The sequence below is a fragment of the Balaenoptera ricei genome, chromosome 2 (assembly GCF_028023285.1).
Source record: "Balaenoptera ricei isolate mBalRic1 chromosome 2, mBalRic1.hap2, whole genome shotgun sequence".
NCBI classification, from domain to species: Eukaryota; Metazoa; Chordata; class Mammalia; order Artiodactyla; family Balaenopteridae; genus Balaenoptera; species Balaenoptera ricei.
The window spans coordinates 161651937-161672906 of record NC_082640.1 but is presented as its reverse complement, the minus strand read 5'-3'; the positions used below and the strand labels follow the sequence as shown (position 1 = coordinate 161672906).

General features: G+C 48.7%; 1 protein-coding gene across 1 annotated transcript in view; it reads right to left on the bottom strand.

Annotated features, from left to right (window-relative positions):
* Nucleotides 1-781: 781 nt before the first annotated feature.
* The window catches only part of IFT43 (intraflagellar transport 43), an 87248-nt gene continuing 67059 nt past the window's right edge, over nucleotides 782-20970 (bottom strand). The window contains exons 6-9 of the mRNA XM_059914712.1: nucleotides 2095-2167; nucleotides 1768-1843; nucleotides 1195-1257; nucleotides 782-1063 (exon numbers count right to left, since the gene is read on the bottom strand). Coding sequence (XP_059770695.1) covers nucleotides 944-1063; nucleotides 1195-1257; nucleotides 1768-1843; nucleotides 2095-2167 — 332 coding nt within the window. The 3' untranslated portion in view covers nucleotides 782-943. The remainder of the gene's footprint in view (nucleotides 1064-1194; nucleotides 1258-1767; nucleotides 1844-2094; nucleotides 2168-20970) is intronic.

The window sequence follows — 20970 nt, the reverse complement described above, 5'->3', positions numbered from 1 at the left end:
ATCCAGAGTGGCATCTAGGAGAGGTGGGCGGGGAGACGTCCTGTCCTCAGATGAGGTGTCTTGGGGAGTTAAGAGAAAAACAAAAACAAAAGATGTCTCTGTTTAGAAAAAGGACTGGGCTCTGCTCCAGATCTTGGCACATCTTGGAAACAGGCAGTGATGATGCTTGGGGGAGCAACGGAGACAAACAGCTACACCTCTGAAAGGTCAGGGGGGGCCCAGGCTCCCTGCGAGAGTGCTTCTGTGCACGTCTCAGGGCTGCTGAGCTGGCCCCTGCAAATGAGAACCAGAAACAAGGCCCTGGGAACCTGTGGCAGAAAGGAAACATGTGCTTTGGGAGCCCCAGGCATGGGTTGCAGGAAGAGGGGGGAAAGGGGCGTGCTGTTAGAAGAGCCACCAAACCCTGACGTGGGCAATGGGTCATCTGATCACGCCCACTGAAAGCTCGAAGGAGACAGTGCAACTTCACCAACATAACTGACCGTCCAAAGTGAGAAAGGCATGTGGCCAGGCCCTCCCCAGGACCCCAGCAGGCAGCCGCATGCCACCTCCCGTATCCCTGCGTCCAGGTGCTCACAGGTAGATGCTCCGGGGAGCTGCTGGGGCCTCTGTGAACTGAACGGCTTCCAGGAGCACCACTGCTTCTCCCCCTGAATCTAGCTTTCCCTCCCAAGCTTCAACGATGGGGAGCGATGCCCTCCTTCACTCTTGACGAATCTTTCCAAGGGAGTGCTGGAAAGAAACGGAAGAGAGGGCTACAAAAAAAAGCAGTTTCTTACAGTCGAACGATCCAATGCCGTCTACTGAAAATAGATATTTTTATTACAAAATAGTCCATATAAAAATTCTGAGCTGCTTGCAAGCTTCTTTAGTTTTAGGTTTATGGCCTCTGTCTCGAGTCCAAAGCAGAGGTGACCGCGTGCAGGGAGAGCGACCCCCGGGCTCAGGTGTGCGAGGGCTGTCCCACGGGGTCCTCCTTGTCTGCCTGCAGCACGTCCCACTCGCTGAGGAGCTCTGAGGACACCTCAGTGTACAGACGGTCCCAGTCCCAGCTGACGTCGTCCTGCCGAGACAGGCATCGTGGGGTGAGCTGCGGGAGGCCGTCCCCTCGGTCACAGCCAGCCTGCCGCCGAGGCCAGCCTCGGAGCCAGCTGTTCCCGGGAATGAGGGGCAGGCACTGCCGCCGCTACGTACCTCTCGAACCTCATGCTCTGGCGCCAGGACTTTGGTGAGGAGCTTCAGGTCGATGTCTCCATCCTGTGAACGTGCAGGGAAAAAAAAAGAAAACAAAGGCAGGCTGTGCACCTTGGAGGCCTTCGGACAACGACCTCTGGCAAAGAGAGGGGGGGGACCAGGTTGAGTGTGGTAGAACTTCTCAAATCCAGACCTGCAGGAATGCCTTGTGAAAGGGCAAAACTGCGGGTGGACCCCATGGCCACTGAGAACTGAGGGAACACCATGATGTCCTGCAGGTTGGGTACTCCTTGGGGGAAGGTCAATACTAGGAGGGCAGGCATGACAGCAGCATATCTACTGATGCCATGGGGGCAGCCAGGGAAGCAGGAAGGAGCCTGGCCCTGGGAACACTGGAATATGTTGGGTCCAGGGATGCTGTAATACCCGAGGAGGATGTCTCTGGCAAAGGGACTGTTGCCCGGCAGCCTCGGAGACGCACCGAGGAGAGGCTGTAAGGCTTCGGAGAAACTGAGAACTCCCTATGGACGTTGCCTGGAGCCTGCTCCTCTACACAGAAGCTGCCTCACTCACCAAGGTCTGAAAGGCTGCGTACTTCATGAGGTCATTGTCCAGGTCACGGTAGGTCATCACCCGGTTGACCTGGATGCTGCAGGAAAGATGGAACGTGAGGAGGAACCACAGGCAGAACCAGTGCCAGGAGTGCTGCCGGGCCACCAACCCCAGAGCCTCGTAGGCAGCTGGGAAGGACCAAAATGGGGAGAAAACGTCTAATAAAATGGGAACCCTGGGATGGAGCCCATCCAGAGACATCTGGATCTCCCCTGGGGGGCAGCACCACTACAGATGGCGTGTGGCATGGTCCCTGCCTCCTGCCAACTTCATATTAATTTAACATACCTGGGAGGGGCCGCCACCTGCAAAACAAAGTCTTCCTCCTGTACTTCTTCCAGGTCCGGAATAACAGGAATATCTGCAATGAGAGGAGGGGCCAAAAATGTCAGCGGCACGAATGGGGGATCTCGCCTGCTTCTCCACTGGTTACTTATCACCTTCCACGTGCCGGCCACAGTTAGGGCTACAGGCTTTGGGTAGAATGGACACAATGGTCTCTGGCCTCCAGGACCCCAGTCTAGGGTTGTGGAACTGAAGTAGAGGTGTGCATGGGAATCAAAGGTAGAACTTCAACAATTCCCGAATCTCAGGCTTTACCCCAGAACCTGCTGGACTAGAATCTCCTAGCGGGGTGGGGCTCAGGCGTCTGTATTTTTCCCTAAGATTTCTTGGGTGATCCTGATGTTTGCTCCAGGTTAGAAGCCATTGGCGTGGCTCTCTAAGGAGAAATGTAAAGAAATGAGAAGAAAGTCCCAGATAGCACTTGGGGAAGTGTTTTTATTAGAGGAGAGAAAAGAAAAGAGGAGCCGAATGAACCTGGCACGGTCAGAGACAGAGGACGTGGGAAAGCGTAGTGTCACGAGGTGGAGGTCACCATGAGTGCACCTCCTCATGACCAAGGTTCACACCTGCATCAGCTCGTCCTAGTCTTTGCAATTGTCACAGCGCTGAGCCTGTATCTGAAGGTCACTTTACGCCTAATGATGTGGCCTGGCTTCCCAGCAGTGTGTCCAGGATCAGAGTCTCCACTTACCGGGTCTAATATAATAAACAACACTGCCTCTAAAGATGACACTTCCCTTGCTGTCTCTTGGAGATTCTCCTCCTCTGAACTCTCCACATCAGACAGACATACAAACATAGGAAGAGACGTGAGGCCATTCCCTTCATCAATCTAACAAAGTCATGCAAATGGAGAAACAGAGAGACAGCAATCACTTAATCGTGGAAACTTGCTTATTATAGCAGAAAAATCGTCCATCTTCTCCTGGGGACAACCTAACACCTTAAAGAAGTACTGCCTTCTCTCAGTGAGTATCACTGACTGGTAGAGGAGCTTTCTTTGTTTTAACCAGTCTGCATAGAGAAAAAAAGACATGGGGCAGAAAAAAAGGCCAAGCAGGGAGAGACAGTTCTGGAATTCCCAAACCAACTGCAAATATTAAAAGGAGGGAAAATTCCAGAGAGGAGAGAGCAGTGAAGACACCCTTCGTTTTTGCTTCCATGGACTAAATTTTTTTTAAAAATTTATTTATTTATTTATTTATTTTTTAAGAGACGCGGAATCATTCCAAGAACAGCTGGGAAGACCCTTGCCACTTTCAGGCTATTCATTATTTAGACTTTGCGATGGTTCCAGTCAAGCTAAGCCCGAGTATATAAATGTCAGTTCCCAGCCTGGCGTCTTTATTATTGCTTCCAGTGGAGGGGTTACAGATGCCGTACCTGGAAAGAGAGACAGAAAGCATGCAAGGGAGAGACGGAGACAGAGAAAATAAGACAGAGAGAAAGAGACAGGCAGAGAAAGAGAGTGATTAAAGGGGTGAAAATAAAAAGAAAATGCTGATAGGGAAATAAAGAAGACACATACACCAGCCCCGAAATAATGAATCACATTCAGCAAGTCCTCTATCTAGAAAGACGCTGTTCAGAGCTCAGATTATATCTCTCTACCCTGCTAGAGAATTAGAGATGGAATTCTCTAATTTTCTATTTCTTATGCTAACAGAAATTCAGCTTGCTCGTCCCTGTTCACTCCGAGTGAAGAATACAGTCCAGGTGAGGGCTGCTGATGGCACCGTCCCTGAGTCCAGGGCGAGAGGGCTCCTAGGCTGGCAGGACCGCACGGGCCCTGCAGTGGGGCAGGGCGGAAGCTGGCCGTGCCATGCGCCATCAGCAGTGTGACAGGTCCGGCGTGAGGCAGTTAGCTGCTCCTGGCTCTCCTCGGCCTGAGGCCCAGCCTGAGATGAATATTCAGAAGTTGCTAAGAAAATGCTCCCTGCTGTGCTTAGGGCTCAGGACGGGGTCTTCCCCAAGTCCCCTCTTGCTCTGCAATGTCAGCGTTTGGGTCCTGTCAACTCTGCCCAGCTTCTCCCAGCTCTGAGGAGCCGCACTTCTGCCCGCTGTCCACTCTGAGTCCCCGTGGGCTTCCCTGCTTGTCCCCGCCCCCCTCCTCCAAATGCGCACGAAGGAGCGTGGGGCTGGCCCATCTGTGACAGAGCGGAGGTCAGCTCGGGCCTTGGCAAAGGGGCCGCTCAGAGCGGCACTGGCGGGGCTGGCCACACAGTGGGACTTCTCTCTAATTGGAAGCCTGGTGTCCAACAGAACCCGGTGAACTGCCTGAGCGGGACCAAGCCAGCGATGACAGCCAGGCCAAGGCAGGCTGGAGCGTTTCGGTGCAGTGACAGCTTGAGCCATCGCCGCAGAGCCTGGCCATCCAACTGCCGGCCCCAGTGGAACAGGTGGCCGTGAAGCAGGTTTTGGGCAAACTTCAAAGAACTTCCTCATTTTACAGTTTCTGATTTACAATCACAGACAAGTGCTTGCTTATGGGTATATAACATGTTCCCAGGAGTTTCTGTCCTCTTTCTCTCTTCCCTTCCCCCCACCCCTCTCTCTCATACACACACACATAGGATGACCCAACCTAGAAAAAGAAAACGGGCTTGAGAAATCAATCCGCTTCTTCACAGAATTACCTGCATGGAATGATCCGGCCCTGCCTGCAATCAGTGACGGCTACTTGACCTGCAAGCCTGAACCAGTGACCTAGTGTCTGATTCAGGGTGTCAAGCTTAACATTCAAAAGCACACAATTTTAATAGAGACAGTAAGAGGAACAAAGAAGTATGCTCTAGGACTACTGAAAAACAACCACTATTTTAAAAAATTCAATAATTATGCTAACTTTAGTCTCATTTTCTTCGATGCTGCTAATAATAAGAACATTAACAGAAACAATGGGTTACTTAAGCATATGGGTAGGACTCCTGTCCAGTGGTTAAGAGTGCAGGCACGGGAAGCATTCGAATCCTGGCTCCCCCATGTACTAGCTGTGAGGTTTCATCCTCTCTGTACCTCAGTTTCTTCAGCTGTAAAACGGGTATCATAACTACACCCACCTCACAGGGTTGCTGTATTACATGCGATCATCTAAAATATCAAGCGCCATGCTTAGAATGTAATAAATATTCTATATTATTCTTATTCGTTTAACAGATAAAACATTGAGCATGGAGAGAAACTATCTGGCTCTACCCTCATTTTCTCATTTAATCCTCCCCAGTTGTCCCCATCTTCCAGATGAGAACACTGAGGCTCAGCAAGATGAAGTAGCGTACGTGAAGTGAGTCATTAAGAATGGACAGAGCAGGCTTCCAGCTCCAGTTCAACTGCACCCCTCCCAACCAGGCTGTCCCCACCCCTGCCGGGAGGCTTTCTTTGCAAAGGTCCAGTGACTTCAAAGACGCCTCTACTAGTGGAGAGGTGAGACAACAGCCTATAGTTGGGACAGCTTTCGTTTTGCCTGAGACCCAGTGTCCTCTGTTCTCGGGTGTTCCTCTGTCTCCCAATAACCATAACTAAGTGAAGTCTCTCCCTCACCACATGCCCGACTGGCTACTTCCCTACAACAAGGCCAAACGGTGCAGAGAGAAAATGGACCAACACTGGAGACCCGGTGACTCCATCCCCTGCCGTCCGTGTCGCACTAAACCAGCTGCGTGGAGAAAGAGGGGAGCAGACACCTCGAACGGCCCCAGGAAAAGTGCCGGCGAGGCAAGAGGGCTGAGACGCCAGTGCCGCAGCAGCGGGTGCCCTCATCCTTCGTTTCAGCTCCCCACAGACAGCGCCCCCTGCTGACTGGTCATCCGCTGCTCTCTCCCAGCTCAGACTCCTTAACAAAACGGGCCTTCCTTGCTCTTTGCATTTGCTCCCGGCCTCTCATGTCAGCCATCTCACTTGCCTTTCACCTGCTTCTGTGGCCCACGCGTTGCCCAATTAGCCACACTGTGGGGAAGTTGCATTTGTTCACTTGTTCGTTCGTTCATCCATTCATCCTTGAAGGGACGAATGGAGCAGCCCCTCTGTGAAAGGCACCGTGCTAGAAGGTGCCAGTAACAACAGCAGATAAACCCGACATGGGCCCTGTCTTCGTGCAGCACCAGTGTAGTGGGGGATAGAAATAAACACAAATAAATGTGCTGCCTGTAAATTAAAACACACACTGTGAAGGGAGCTAACTGGACTCTGTGACCAAAATAACAGGGAGACCTAATGCTTTATTTTTAATGGCAAAAGTAATATATGTGGTAATAAATTCAAATGCTGTAGACAAGTTTAAGATGAAAAATGTCCTTTCCTTATATGAATCCCAGCCGTCTCCCTAGAGGTGATCACTATTAACCATTTCTCATATATGTTTACTGAAAAGAATTTCTGCATACACAGCACATATGTCCTTTTAAAAATGTTTGCAAATGGCATCATGTTACGTATCCATTGTTTTACAACTTTTCTTTTTTTAAATTATTTTTTGCCTGTGCCATGCGGCATGAGGGATTTTAGTTCCTCGACCAGGGATTGAACCCATGCCCCCTGCAGCGGAAGCATGGAGTCTTAACCACTGGACCTCCAGGGAAGTCCTGCGACTTACTTTTCTCTGTCCTTTTCAATGTACAGGTGCATCTTATTCTTTTAAATGACCATCTAGTTTTCTATTGAATGGATGCTGCATAGTGCCCTTAATTCAGTCCAGAGAGGATCTAATTCAGGATTTGGGGAGTGGTGGAGTGTCGACTTAGGGAAGGTCTCTGAACTAGGACAGGGCCGCTGAAGGATAAACAGGACTAAGCCAGGCAGGGGACAATGTGCACAAAGGCGCTAGGAGGTGAGGAGGAACTTGCTAAAAGGGTGGCGTGGTTGGCGTGCAGGGCCCAGGAGAGAGCGGCACGGGGCGAAGCAGGAGAGAGGGCGTCAGGTGCCAGGTGAGGAAGGACCTGCATCAACCGGCCAGGAGACGCCTGGGTGCCTGCTATAGGCAAGACCTCTTTGGAGGCATATTAGGGGCAAACCAAGATGGACTCAGCATGGAAAAGTTGCAAAGGGAGGGTCTATACATTAAAAAAGTGATGATAAATGAGCAGAATAAGGAAAATGCACATCCCTTCCTTTGTGAATCATCTCGGAACCCAACAGGCAGAATTCAGAGCTTCCTACTCTACGTTTCCACAATGCTTTATATTCAAGGACACAGGATGGACCTGATTACCTTGCTGTAGGTAGAGCAAGTGAAATTTGCCCTCGGCCTGCCTCCTAGATGCTGAACCAGTGGAGGGTGAAGACCACGTCCCAGTCACTTCTGCATTCCCAAAGATGGGCAAACTAAAGGACAACGGAACAGAACTGGATCAATAAGTGCCCCTCAAATCTGCAAGTCACACACATGGACGGGCCATGTCCATCTTCTCTATATCATTCTAGTTATAGTATAAGTGTTACTGAGTCCCAAAGTTGCCTAGGCATGATTCATTTCGCAAGAACAACCAAGAGCAATCCTTAGATACATCCTGGATTTGAAGACATCACAGCAAAGGCTTTGCCTCACTTGAGAGCTGCAAGGCCTCCTGGGAAGGGCCTGTGCATATACAAGAAACAATGGAGGAGTGGGGACAAAGTTACAGAGGAAGAGTCATCCAAATTGGGTCCATATGGACTGCTGGGCTTCCATCCTGAGGCTGGGTCACACTGCTCTTCACCCTGGGCTTCCTCTTGATCTCTAGCGTGCCCCACTCCATCACGCCACCTTCTGGGAGCCCCCAGTAAAGGCTTGCTAATGAACAGCAACAGCAGTAAGAACTAATTCCAAAGAGAGAGGTTGCCAAATGGAAAACTCATCAAGATACCAGCATACTAGCCTGCCAACAGATCTACCAACAAACCAACTACCAGATGAAACCACAGAAATAAATGAGGGGTGCTTAAATAAGTAATAGAAATAAATAATAGAAACATGTGGGAACACCAGTAGGATCAATTACAACTGGTTTCAAAGATGCGAGAAGCTGCCACTTGCCCTGAAATACACTCATTGCAGGTAATACCATCACACCCGCACACTAAAATGCTAAGTACCCAGGGAAGTCCCAGAGGGATCCTTTTCAGCCCCTGTGGCTTGACAGCAAGAAGCCTGCCTGCCTCCTGCAGACCCTGGCCCCAGATCTCTGCAACGTATTTTATGATAGCCTGCTTTCACATCTAGCTGTTGTTGGCTTGTTTTGGTACAAGAACAGAAAGTGATTTCTTAGATCAGGCTCCGCTTGTAATGAGTACACCCTGAGCATTACTCGGGCTCTTTCCCCCGAGCGTAAATCTTCCTGCAGAGGAAGGAGAGAATGAAGGAGGCACCCTGATCCGGCCCTTGGTCCCACCCAGGCAAAGATGGCTCAGGCAGGGAGCCCCTCCTCTCTGTGTCCCTTTAGGTTCTACTCTTTGCTGATTTTCTTGGTTGGGGATTTCTGAATGGAATTTTCTGGTCGTGGCCAGAAGGGTTTCTAGAGAGCTACATAAAGTCTCTTCTAACTCCAGCACTTTCTGACCTTGACGCCTTAGTAAATGATACCAGGGGCTGGCCTACCTTGCCAGGTTCCTCTGGGTGCTGAATGATGACATCTGCCCCTCTCGCTTCACCCACTAACTGTGCCCCCCATGGCAGAGGCCCCATGCGGTCCCACACCATCTCTTCCCAGAGCTGCTCCCCCGCCCAGCGCCCTGGCCATGACAGAGCACTCGTGGGCTGCTGAGGGCTCACGTCCACCCTGCATAATTCACAGCCACATTCAATAACCCACCTGAAAGGGGCCTGGACACGCTGCGGAGGGACACCCCAAGAAGAGCAGTCCAGACAACCCCCAATGTTGTGCTCAAAGTCAACAGACTCTCAGCAGAGCTCGTGAGCGAAAGGAAAGAATGTCCACGTTTCCAGGAGATGGCAACTTTACACCCGAGATCATTATAATTTTTCTCTGCAGCTGCAAAACTTTGTTTTACTGAATGCTGTTACCTTCTGCATCACATATGGGGAATTTTAAACAGGCAAATGGAAGAAGGTCTGATTGAAGATGAAGTTAAATGAAAGAAATTGGTCTCATTTAGCACATGACAGGATTCATCTGTGTTCCCAAGTCCACTGAGGTGGCATCATGGCCGTTTCATATTCATGAGCTGCTGCGACACTGTGTCCCCTCATTTACAAAGAGCCGTGTTCAGCAAATTCTGTCCCTGTGGACACTCCATGCATTTCATGGTCTTGTCAGAGAGACATCAAACACTCCAGTAACCAAATACCAGAAAATGGCTTTAATTAGTGGATCTCAATCGTATAAATAATTTTTTTTTCTAAGTGAAAAAATGGAGAATTTTTTTAAAGGGAGAAGAAAAGGGGAAAGTGGTAGGCAACAGGCTTCAAACACCCGAAGGAACAAGGGAAAGGGATGGTCTCAGAGGAGCTCCTGGGCCCCTGCACTCCCCGGACGGACTGGGGTTCCGGGGCAAAAATGTGTCTGCAGGTCCCTGGAGGGTCTGCTTTATGAGGACCGATCCCCGGCAATTTCACCTGATCCGGCCGGGTCACTGGGAGGGGAGGAGAGAGGCAGCCATGGGAGAAGAGTGTGAAAACCGTGATGCTGCTGGCTAGAAGGTCCACTGCAGGGACTGAGAAACAGGACTGACCACGAGCAAAAGGTGCCCAAGCAGGTCCCTGAGGAAGCGAATGACAGGGGCAGAAAGATGTCCGTCCTGAGGCGCTGGCTTGGCTGGGGGGCGGTTTATCTATGTCCCGTATGCTGAGATGTCTCCATGCTCCTGCCAAACCCACCCCCTCCTCCCGCTGCTGGGGAAAGAGATCCCCGACCTCAAGAAGCACATCGAAAGAGCTGGTTGTTCCTCCCAGCCCCCCACGCCGTGGCCACTCTCCTGGCTGACGACGGGCTGGACGGGAGGGCCTGGACTGAGCCCATTTCTGAGACAAGCCGGGCCTCAGGGGGTGTGGTGCTGGCTGGGTGGTGGGCAGACAGGAGGCTGTGCTGAGTGGTGACTCAGCTCGTGGTCTCCTGTGGGTGTGCAGGCCCGGCCTCAGCATAGTACCCGCAGAGGGGTGGTAGCACTCTCCGGAAGGAGCACAAACGCAATTCCCTAGAACGCAAGTGGCCCCATCACCCCACCCAGTCCACCAGGGGCTGTGGAAGAGTCAGTACTGACCGTGCAAAGGGTCGTCAGCCAGGACTGACCCTTCAGAGCAATTCAAAGGCAATGCTCATGGGAGACAAGCACGGCCCAACAAGGGTTCTCCATAGGGAAGGACCCTGTTCAGCTCAGGAGCCTGATACTGGGAGGACCCTGGTGTCACGCACTGGTGTGGCCTCTAGGGAACATCGCACAGTGGTTACCAACAGCTGAAGGAAACGAAGAACAATGAACAGGGACGCTCCCTGCCACCCCAATGGCTCTCTCGGAGCTTTGTGGCGGTTCCAGCTTTGATCCGTAGAGATGTGTTAAGGACGAGGAGGGGTAAGCGACTTTAAAGGTGACGAGGAATGAAGTGGCTGGAAGGAATGGAAAGTGAGGAACTCTCCACTCTCTTCAATAAGGCCCAAGATCAGTGATATGGTATTAATGGGACAGAGAACACCTTCTCAGAGCCGCCAGATATGCCCGGTTTCTGTGTTAGAGACCAGGAATATCTAATTCTATTTCATCCTCTCTGTGTTATGCTGAAAAAAACAAGACAAACTACCCTGCTTTTATTCTAAATCCTTAGGTTTTGTATTTTTCCTTATATATATTTATTAAAAAAATGCTCCTTTGATCAGTGCCACCCGTGACTCCGCCACATACAGAATGCTTCTGAGCGGTTCCCTCCTCGCAAGGCCACTGCCGGTGACAGCCAGCTGGTTTTGATCACAGCCATTCCCAATCGGATTTTCATAAGATAGATGAGGAGTCTTACTGCTGCTCTCTCTCTTATCAGATGAGAAACAGGGGGGGAGGGGGGGACGGGTCCTGAGGGAACGGCGCAACAATCAAGGGCTGCCGGTTCTTTCTCTGTCCCTCCGCTGCTGCAATTTTCAAAGGCATTTGCCTCGGGCACTTTTAAATGATGGTGTCTCAATTCTGTAATCATCTTTCAAGAGCTTTCTCTTAAAGGGTCTTTTAGGTAAACCCAGTCCGTCAACCACACTTATGCACTCAGGAATCACATTCCCAGTATGTGTCCCCCCGCATGTGTGTATATATACATATAGGCGAGTACACACATGCACACACCAAACATCTGGGCATTTTTAGAAAGCTGGGAGGACCTGAAGCTGGAAAGGAAGACCTACCAGTTGGCCATATCAAGTTCGTCTCTCGCTAGGGTAAGAGGGTCCCCTATCACCGCTCCCCTGGATTTCTGCTATACCTAGGCTTTGTTATCTCGGGTTCTTCTTTAGAAACTAATCCCCATGTGTTGGAAGGAAAGACTTCAGTTGAGGTCTAAGTGATGCGCTGAGTCCCACCTCAGATGCACAATCATGCCTGTCCCTTCCTGTCTCACCTAAGCACTATCTGACCGTCAGACTTCAAGATGAGTGAGGCACCACGGCCATTTGCTTGGAGAGCACAGCCCCAGGCCACAGCTTGCTGGGGTTTGGGTTACAAAGGCTATTTGGAGCAACTCTACAAATCCACCTGTCTTTTTTTTTGTGGCAGAGAACGCTATGCCTCTTCTCTATACAGTCCCCATCACTTGAAACAGATATCCTAAAGCACTGAGCCTCTCTTTCTAGTCATATAAAAATCTGAGTCTGAGATGTCCCTGGGCAATGGTTCTCATCAATATGGCCTCATCTCCTCTCTGCCCTCATCCACCACTCCTTTCACAGCTGTGCAGAGAAGTACCCGTGCCTCTCCCCAAAGCTGGACCATGGCTCACCATCACATCTAGGACCATCTCACGAAACTAAATGGGATTAGCTTTGTCCTACCCTGATCCTGTCTTCCATATTCAACAGGGACAGAATCCAAGGAGTTACAAAATAAATACACAGATCTCTATAACTATTTCAGGGAGATTTAACTCTCTTTTACTTTTGTCAGTGCTTAATGTTGGATGATTTATTATTAATCACATTCCTCCAAACAGAATAAATACCCAGTTCTCTATAACTATTTCAGGGAGATTTAACTCTCTTTTACTTTTGTCAGTGCTTAATGTTGGATGATTTATTATTAATCCCATTCCTCCAAACCGACTACAGCACGATGGAATGCTGACAGAGCTTTCTCTGTGTTCCTGGAGGAAGGTTAATACAACCTGCTTCCTTTACGATGCGCGTGCATGCGTGGTGCAGGACGTGTGCCATGCTCCCCACTCCACCTCTTCAGACGGGGACATCCCAGTAAGCTGCTCACGTGAACAAAGAAAATGGAGTCCCAGAGAGGTCGCTGTCAACCACGTTCCGGGAAGAGATGTTTGCGACGGAAAGCTTGAAAGGCTGGTGTGACCCAGAGATTGTAGGGCCCACGAGGGGCCTAGAGCATTCTGTTCCACCTCTGCCAGCAGAGCAGGAGGTCTGGTCAACGCTCTGGGCTGTGCTCTGCAGCTGGACCAGGGCGAGGTACGGAACAACTGAGGTGACAAAGCAGAATAACCAACATGTGCTCCAAGCTTAACTCCATTTGCAGAAGCTCCCCTGACACTCTGCCTCTTCAAGAGGCAAGAAGAGCACGGCCAAACCAGTCTCTACTGTGTTTGCTGAGCTAAGTCATTCCATCCCATCAGCTCCTAGATACCTGCTCCATGATGGTGTATGCTTGTCCCACAGTAGGGGCATGGGACCCTGAATTACCTCCTGCAAAAAACAAAAGCAAGTCAAAACAACTTTTCTTGCTTCATTAAAGAAACTTCTGGCAAGTCCCCTGTAACTCCTCTGGCATCTCACTCACTCTGGGGCCAAACCCACACTGGGGAGTAAAGAAGTTGCCCTTGGGGCCTCAAGAGTCTACATGTACTAGAGTTCATTTTTCTTTTGCTGCCAGGAATGTGGCCTTAACTGTCTATCAAGGAAGAACCAAACCCAGATTCCTGGTCCACAGAGCTGTACCAGAGGGTGTACCTGATTAGGAGTAGGAAACCTGGGTCCCAGATCTGCCCCTTATTTGCTGACCATGTGCAGTTACTTGTCAACTCTTGTCCCAAGTTTCTTTATCACCAAAATGAGGTGCCTTCTATCTCTACGACATCCTTATTTCTAGGCTGTCCATTCCCATATACCTAGTGATAAAAAAACAAAACAAAACACCTTACTGTCATATTTGCCTATGGAAGTCTTTCCAAATGTCCCAGCCACAGACATGGCCTACAGGTAAAGCGCACCAAGTCTTTTGTTTACAGAATCACTGTACGGAAAGTTCATTTTCTATACTAAAATGAACCTGCACAAGAGTCCGCCTGTGGCCCACGATGACCTCAGCTCAGTATTGGCACCATGATCCAACACCCCTGGCTGGGGCTCTTTGACGTTCCATGCAGTCTTTTGAGTGTCCCAAGTCTCTGTGATGTCAGTTTGTTCCCTCAGCTGTGTCTCAAAGCATTGCGCTGGTGGGAGAGCTCCAGCCAATGCCCGCCATAGCCCAGGGAGTGCCCTGTGGGGGTCTCTGTTCTTCCCAACTTCCCATACTCCCTGCTACTCACCCTGCCACCCGCACAAGCCCAGGGACACTCCTTCCTCTCCCGCTAAAATAGGCTCTCCTCTCCAGAGGACCCAGCAGAGAATTCATTATCTAAAAGCAATCCCAATGGATTTGATAGAAAAGAAAGCATAACATGAAGGAGAGGAGTGGTCCAACCTGAAGATTCTGCTTCATGTCACAGAGCCCTAAAGACCTGGTCTCTCTGGCTTTTCTCTGCTCAGCCTGGATGTTGCTGCCAAGACTTCACGGGGAGAGGATCAGCAGAGCTGAGGACAGGGGCCAGTGGGCTAATCTGAGAATCAGGAAAGGATAACAAATCTGCAACAGGGCAGTGGGAATATGAGTGGAGGCAAGCTTCCTGGATAAGCAGGCTTGAGAAACGAACCTAACACTTGGACAGCAAAGAGGAAGGTGGTGAGAACAGGTGGTCAGGAGTCACAAAGGCCACGTCCCAACTCCAGCTCCATCACTTACTAGCAGTGATGTCCTGGAGCAGCTCACGCTGGCTAAAATTTTTAGGAATTTCGCATGCAGGTTGTTAAACATAAACATTATTGAAGATTAAATTATACATCCTTATAATTAAATAAATTATATTAAAAAGAAAGGTAATACTCAAAACTCACCAATTCCTAAATTTTACTACATTTTACTTTGCCTATGCTCTTGAAATTATTTACATCCAATGTACCCGTATGATGGAAACACGACATACTGGTGTGCTACTGTCCATCTCTTCCCAGTTCTGTGGTCACTGATGTCATGCTGGGAGCTTGAAACCAGCCCTCGTGGGAGCACTTACACCACAGAAATCGGCAAACTCTACCAATGAGGACTCCCCCCCCCCCACCCCCGGAGAGCTGGTTGTTAAATATTTACCGGCACATCACTGCTTACTAGCCATGTGACCTCTGTGAGCTACTTAACATCACAAAACTTCAATTCCTTCCTCTGTAAAAGGGTGATGATCACAGTGTCTCTTCACAGAAATGTTGTGAGGATTAACTGAAGCATTGCAGGGAAAGCAGCACAGGGCCTGGCTCTTGGTAAACACTTACAAACATTAATTATCAATACCATTTCCTATAAGAAGGACTTCTTTTTCAAATTTCATACCCAGTATCCTATAAACAGAATGAAGCTTAACAAGGCACAGAGACAACAGAGAGGACAGCTAATCCTTGGACCACTGAGTCTACCCCACCCCACCCCTGTCCTCTTCCTGCTCTGGAAATGTTAGCTAAAAGCAGCCCCTGTGTCTGCACGTGTCAGGGAAGGGTGGGGAGGCAAAACCTTAACATCTAGTCCTAGTGACTTTGAATTTAGAAAAATAAATTGATTTTAAGGAACACTATTTAATCAAAAATCAGTGCTGGTTAGAATCGTTTTTTAAAAAATTAGGGAGGCAAAGGAACTAGGTTTGGGTACTACCTAATAAGTCCGATGTGCTGCAGTAAGCTTAAGGAAGGGAATGCCAACATAACGGAACATTCATACTAAGCAAGAGAAAAGAATTGAGATATCAGTGTTCCAATTTATCTGCACTTAAAGAATTCTTTCCATTTTCTCTTTCTCCAAGTTAAAACTGCTTGGGCCAAGAGTGACTGCTGCTTGCAGGAGAACAGATGAAGGATAGGGTGGAAGGATTAAGCAGGCAATGAGAAAGAGCCCAAAAGAGAGTTAGAAAGCCCGGAGACAGAGATGAACGGGAAAGGGGCGACAGAGCGATATCCCACTACATACAGCATTTTTCTAACTCCACTGACAGTCTAGCATCTCACATCTCATCCAGCCTCATTGCTTGGCTGTGTTCAGCCACTTTTACCTATTTTCCCTGTTGACATGGATAGAAAATTGAGCAATTACCCTTAAATTTGGAGCTCTCAGATCATCCAGATTGCTACACTTGCAGAATTAAGTCCCCAGTTGCCCCTGGCTAGAAGTGGCTCACCTCAGCCTGTCCTTTAGGAATTACACACTTTTGGGTTGGCCGGAGGATTTATCACTCCTAAGGTTTTAAGGTATTCGATTCTGTCACACCTGGACCCCAGGATGCAAAGAGCACAGCCCTCTCCAGTGGGGAGGCGGCGTGCCCCAGAGGCACTGGGAGATGCCAGGAAGAGGGAGCTATAATTCCACCCGCAGTCCTGGGCTACACCAAGATGCGATGGTTACAGGCAAGAAAGACCTAATCCTTTTTGGTAAGCTCCTGTTTTCAGAGACTTTCCACCTTTTTAAAGCCATTATTTGGGGGGCTCACAAGTTCTTTCTTAACTTGACTTTACCTCAGAGATAAACTTTTTGAAAGTTGAGTCCATATCTAATTGTGTTTTTAGAGATGATCTCAATCTGAATACTGTTTACCTTTTTTAAAGACAAAGAATTTCTTTTCTCCCATTTGTGTGCCTCTCAGTGCTCCTTTTGAAGTTTCACTTTCCATCCAGAGTTCACTTTCTGAGAGCTGGATTTTAGAGCCGGAAGAGACCAAACAGGCCTGGAAACACTTCGGCGTCAGACAGGTGATAGGACTTCGTGCCTCCTGCCTCCTCTACCAGGGTCCTCCCAACCCCAAGCTTCCACACTCCTTTCGCTGGCAAGCAATTATTTATTTATTTATTTATTTTTGGCCACACTGCGTGGCATGCGGGATCTTAGTTCCCCAACCAGGGATCGAACCTGTTGCCCCCTGCATTGGAAACATGGAGTCTTAACCACTGGACCGCCAGGGAAGTTCCTGCTGGCAACTTCTACTCTTCCTTCAAGTCGAAGTTTGAAAGTCACTTCTTCAGAGTGGCCCTCCCTCAGCACCCAACCCAGATCAGGTCTCCACGTTATTCTCCCTCATGGCACTCCAGACTCTTCCCTCAGTGGACTCAATTGCAATTTGTCCTTACTTATTTAGTGTGTGACTATTTGATTAGTCCCCATATCCCCGACTAGACTGTGAGCTGTATGAGGGCAAGGACTAAGAATGTTTTGTACACCATCACATCATGTCCCCAGTGCCCAGCTCCAAGCATCACACACAGCAGGTATTCAACAAATGGTGGTTAAAGGAATGAATGAATGAATGACTTGCCCAGTGTCGCTTGTAGAGACTGGGTTCACTCCTATTCCAGATCCAATGTTCTTTCTCTAACATACAACCTTCCATGACAGAAGAAGTCTAAAGGCCTAGGGCAAACCAGAAATTTGATTCCAAGAATAGGAATGGATAATTAAGCCACTAAAGGAAAGATCCGTTTTGCCATCCTACAATTTTGGGACCCTGAGGTCATTCGGGGGCTCTGGCTGTCCATTATTCTTAGCTGTTCTCCAGAACCACAAATCCCAACTTCCCCAAAGCACGGTGTCAGCTCTAGCTGTGAGTGAGTCTACCTAGAATCAGCAAATTAGATGATTGGCAATCTTTAAACTTCATGAAAGGCAGTTTATGTGGGGATGTTGACTACCTGTAGTTGAGAATGGACCAGAATCAGGGCTTAGCTCTGCAGAAGCAGCTTCTCTCCTGGTTATGGTGAATCCCTTATTCATCCTCAACGTGGAGTCGCTCCTCATGCCAGGCAACTTAGCTTGGAAGGCTGTGCACGTGTTTCTCTGCCTAACCTAATCCTATCCAGCCTTCAGGACCCAGGCAAGTTCTTCCTTCTTCCTGAAGGGTCCTCAGCCTACAGGGATCGCTTCCTCTTCTGACCTCACAGCCCTTAATAACATAAATCACCAATATAGCAACAACTACTTGCTACGTTTGTCACTCAGTACACTGCTGTCTAAGCTATTTCACCCTTGTAATGCTTTCCATCTTTCATGTTTTGTCTCCCCAACAAAGTCCTGTGTTCCTTTAGAGGAGAGCCCTCCAAGGTCTTAGGAAGGATTTGCAAATCCCTTCCCAAAGGTCTAATCCAACTTGCAGATGCATTTTGTTCTGTTCGTAAAGTGATATTTTAAAATTCTGTCATTTTTTGAAATATGAATTTGACAACTTTCAGGTCATGCCATCTCCCCTTCAAGCTCATCACAGCTCCCACCATTCTTTATAGTTGAACACTTCCGCTGTTTCAAGTGTTTATATTACCTGCCTGGCCCCTAAAAACATTTGAGCTCAGCCTGCCTTGGTCTTGCAAACAGTCCCGCTGCAATACATTCCGGTTAACCAACAGATCCCCAAACCACCCTTACACGGCACTTACTCTTCGCTTCTCGTTCAAAAAACACACCCGATCTCAACAGCTCCTTCTTTCTTCTGTTTTTCTGTTCTCTTCCCTCGGAAGCCTGAGGGGTCAATGGATGGGAGGAAGTGCTTCTCTTCTCTCCCTCGGCTTCTTCCCCAGGGAAGAAGGAGCACCATGTATCAAGAGTGATCCAGGGAGGCTGAATGCTGAGAAATATATCTCGAGAGACATGGCTCCTCAAAGTCTTCTATAAAAGAAGAGGACGAAAGAAGACCGGGCATTTCTCACTAGGTCAGAGAGTCCTGGAGGGCAGGGGCTGTCTCACTCATAACCGTCCGGCATGGGAGCGGCACTAGCCACAGAAGGCACTGCATGAAGACCCCCTGGCTTTCCTCAGTGAAAGCTCACCTCCAAGACGCCGGGAGGAGACCCTGGACCTTGGCTCCTCATCTCTGTTCCTGGAGATTCATCTTCTCCTTTGAGATGACTCGTCAATCACCCACCCCCACCAAGTACCAGAAGATGAGCAGTCCCTTCCCAGGTGAGAACACTCCTCACTGATGACCTCAAGGAACCTGGAGGTGATTTTATTAAGGGAACCAGTAGGTTCCCTCACAGGTGCCCAGAGATCTGTTTAATGTCATTGCTGAAGGAGCGTCCATGGATGGTTCAGGGCAATCATTTCGTGGAGTCTCCCCACCCACTGGTTATTCTAAGTTCAAAGGAGCAGCCTTAACTAGCCAACCAAGTAATTCCCTGAGCAAAGATAATTCTAGAAACTAGTTATATGTAACATATGATTCTTATTGCACAATGGATTCTAAACATTCACATACAGCGAAATGGACTAAGTCGAGTGTGAAGTGGAACATATGAACTGATTTTCCACTACAGGACTCAGGCATAACTGCATGGAAAACAGATTTATGCCAGGGAAGAGGCATACCTCCTAGAAGGTAACATCAAGTGCACTCTGACAAGAAAGGGTTTTATGCGTCAAACCTCTGGAGCCAAAATAAAGGCCAATTCACAAATTTCACATTCCAAGTTTGTGAAGGGGAAAAGAATAGTAGGGGTATTCTCTGAAAACAGTATCTTTCTTCTCCCCTTCCTTAATGAAACTGTATTAAGCATCCCGTCAGTCATGCCAGCACTCTGTCTTACACACCTGGGAACTGACGTTGACACAACCAACCTGTGCAAGGAGATGCCAACACAGCGCAGGGTCGTACCATTTGTTACAGCTCAGAGGCCAAGAGCAAGGACTCTGGAGCCAAGACCTGCATTCCAAGCCTGGTGCTGAGCTATGCTGCGTTAGTAATATAGTGGTGAGCACAGCTGCCCTCCAAATCCTGATGCTGTCATTTACTAGCTGTGTGACTTTTGGCAAGGTTACCTTTCTTTGCCTTGGTCTGCTCATCTTTAAAATGGAGATAATGAACAACTGAAATGTCCTTTAACAGGTGACTAGATAACCAAAATGTGCTATGTCCATATATTATCAATAAAAATGAACAGGGTAATGATACATGCAACCAGCTGGATGCATCTCAAAATCATTCCAGTGAGCGGAAAAAGCCAAACACAGAAGCATACATGCATATGATTCAATGTATAAAAAACTCTAGAAACTACAAACCACTCTATCTTGACAAAAAAACAGATCATAGTTGCCTGGAGACAGGGGCAGAGGAAGGGTGGACTGGAAAGTGGCATGAGAAACTTCTGGGCGTGATGGAAATGTTTTGTATATTGATGGTGGTGGAGATTTAACTGGGTATATACATGTGTAAAAATTCACACTGTGTACTTTGAATGGGTGCAGTTTACTGTGTGCAAATTAGAACTCAATAAAACTGATTTAAAGGAACTTTCCCATAGATTTGTTTTGTGAATTAAATGAGAAAAAAAAAACATACTACACAACGCGGTAAATGTTTGGTAATACTGGTGATGGCAGTGATGCTGGTGGACACCACGGTATGACAGCAGAGTGTCTGTTCCCTTGAGAGTCAGAAGATCAGAGCTCCCCTCTGAGTCCTGAGATTCTGTATAATAATCTGTAAACCTCAACCTCTTAACACGTCAAATGGCAGGTTTGGACAAGGTGGCCTATAGAGTTGCTTAAAACTGCAACAATTTGGGACTTCCCTGGTGGCGCAGTGGTTAAGAATCCGCCTGCCAATGCAAGGGACATGGGTTCGATCCCTGGTCTGGGAAGATCCCACATGCTGCGGAGCAACTAAGCCCGTGTGCCACAACTACGGAGCCTGCGCTCTAGAGCCCGCAAGCCACAACTACTGAGCCCACGAGCCATAACTACTGAAGCCCGCGCACCTAGAGCCCATGCTCCACAACAAGAGAAGCCACCGTGATGAGAAGCCCACGCGCAGCAACAAAGAGTAGCCGCTGCTCGCCACAACTAGAGAAAAGCCCATGTGTAGCAATGAAGACCCAATGCAGCCAAAAATAAATAAATAAATAAATAAATTTACAAAAAAAAACACCTGCAACAATTTGATTCTAACATGATGATGTCACGATGGCAGCCAGCACAACCTTCTAATAACGCATCTGTGATGTGTGTAAACTTCAGTATTCAGAGGGTTTTGCTTTAATATTTAACAGGTACTCCTTGAAATGGAGCATGTTCACACATTGAAAAAAAATGGAGAAGGTGGGATTTCAGAGGTCCTTTGAGGGGAGCTGGAAAGAGGTCCAAGGTGGGGTGGGGAGAGGAGTGGAGAAGAGTCCCAGTTAGATAAACCTTCTGTAGACCATGAATTGAATGAGCACCTCAGATTCATCAGCATCACAATTTCCAAGCACACTGCACCTTAACCACCAAACAGCTCTGTTCATGTCTGGCAGGGACCTGCCTCCTGGAGTCCGCGGAACAACCTCCTGGGTGGTTGCCCTGCTGCCCTATGCAACCAATGGCTGAAGCGACAGAGCGTTTGTGAGGACAGGCCAACCCAAA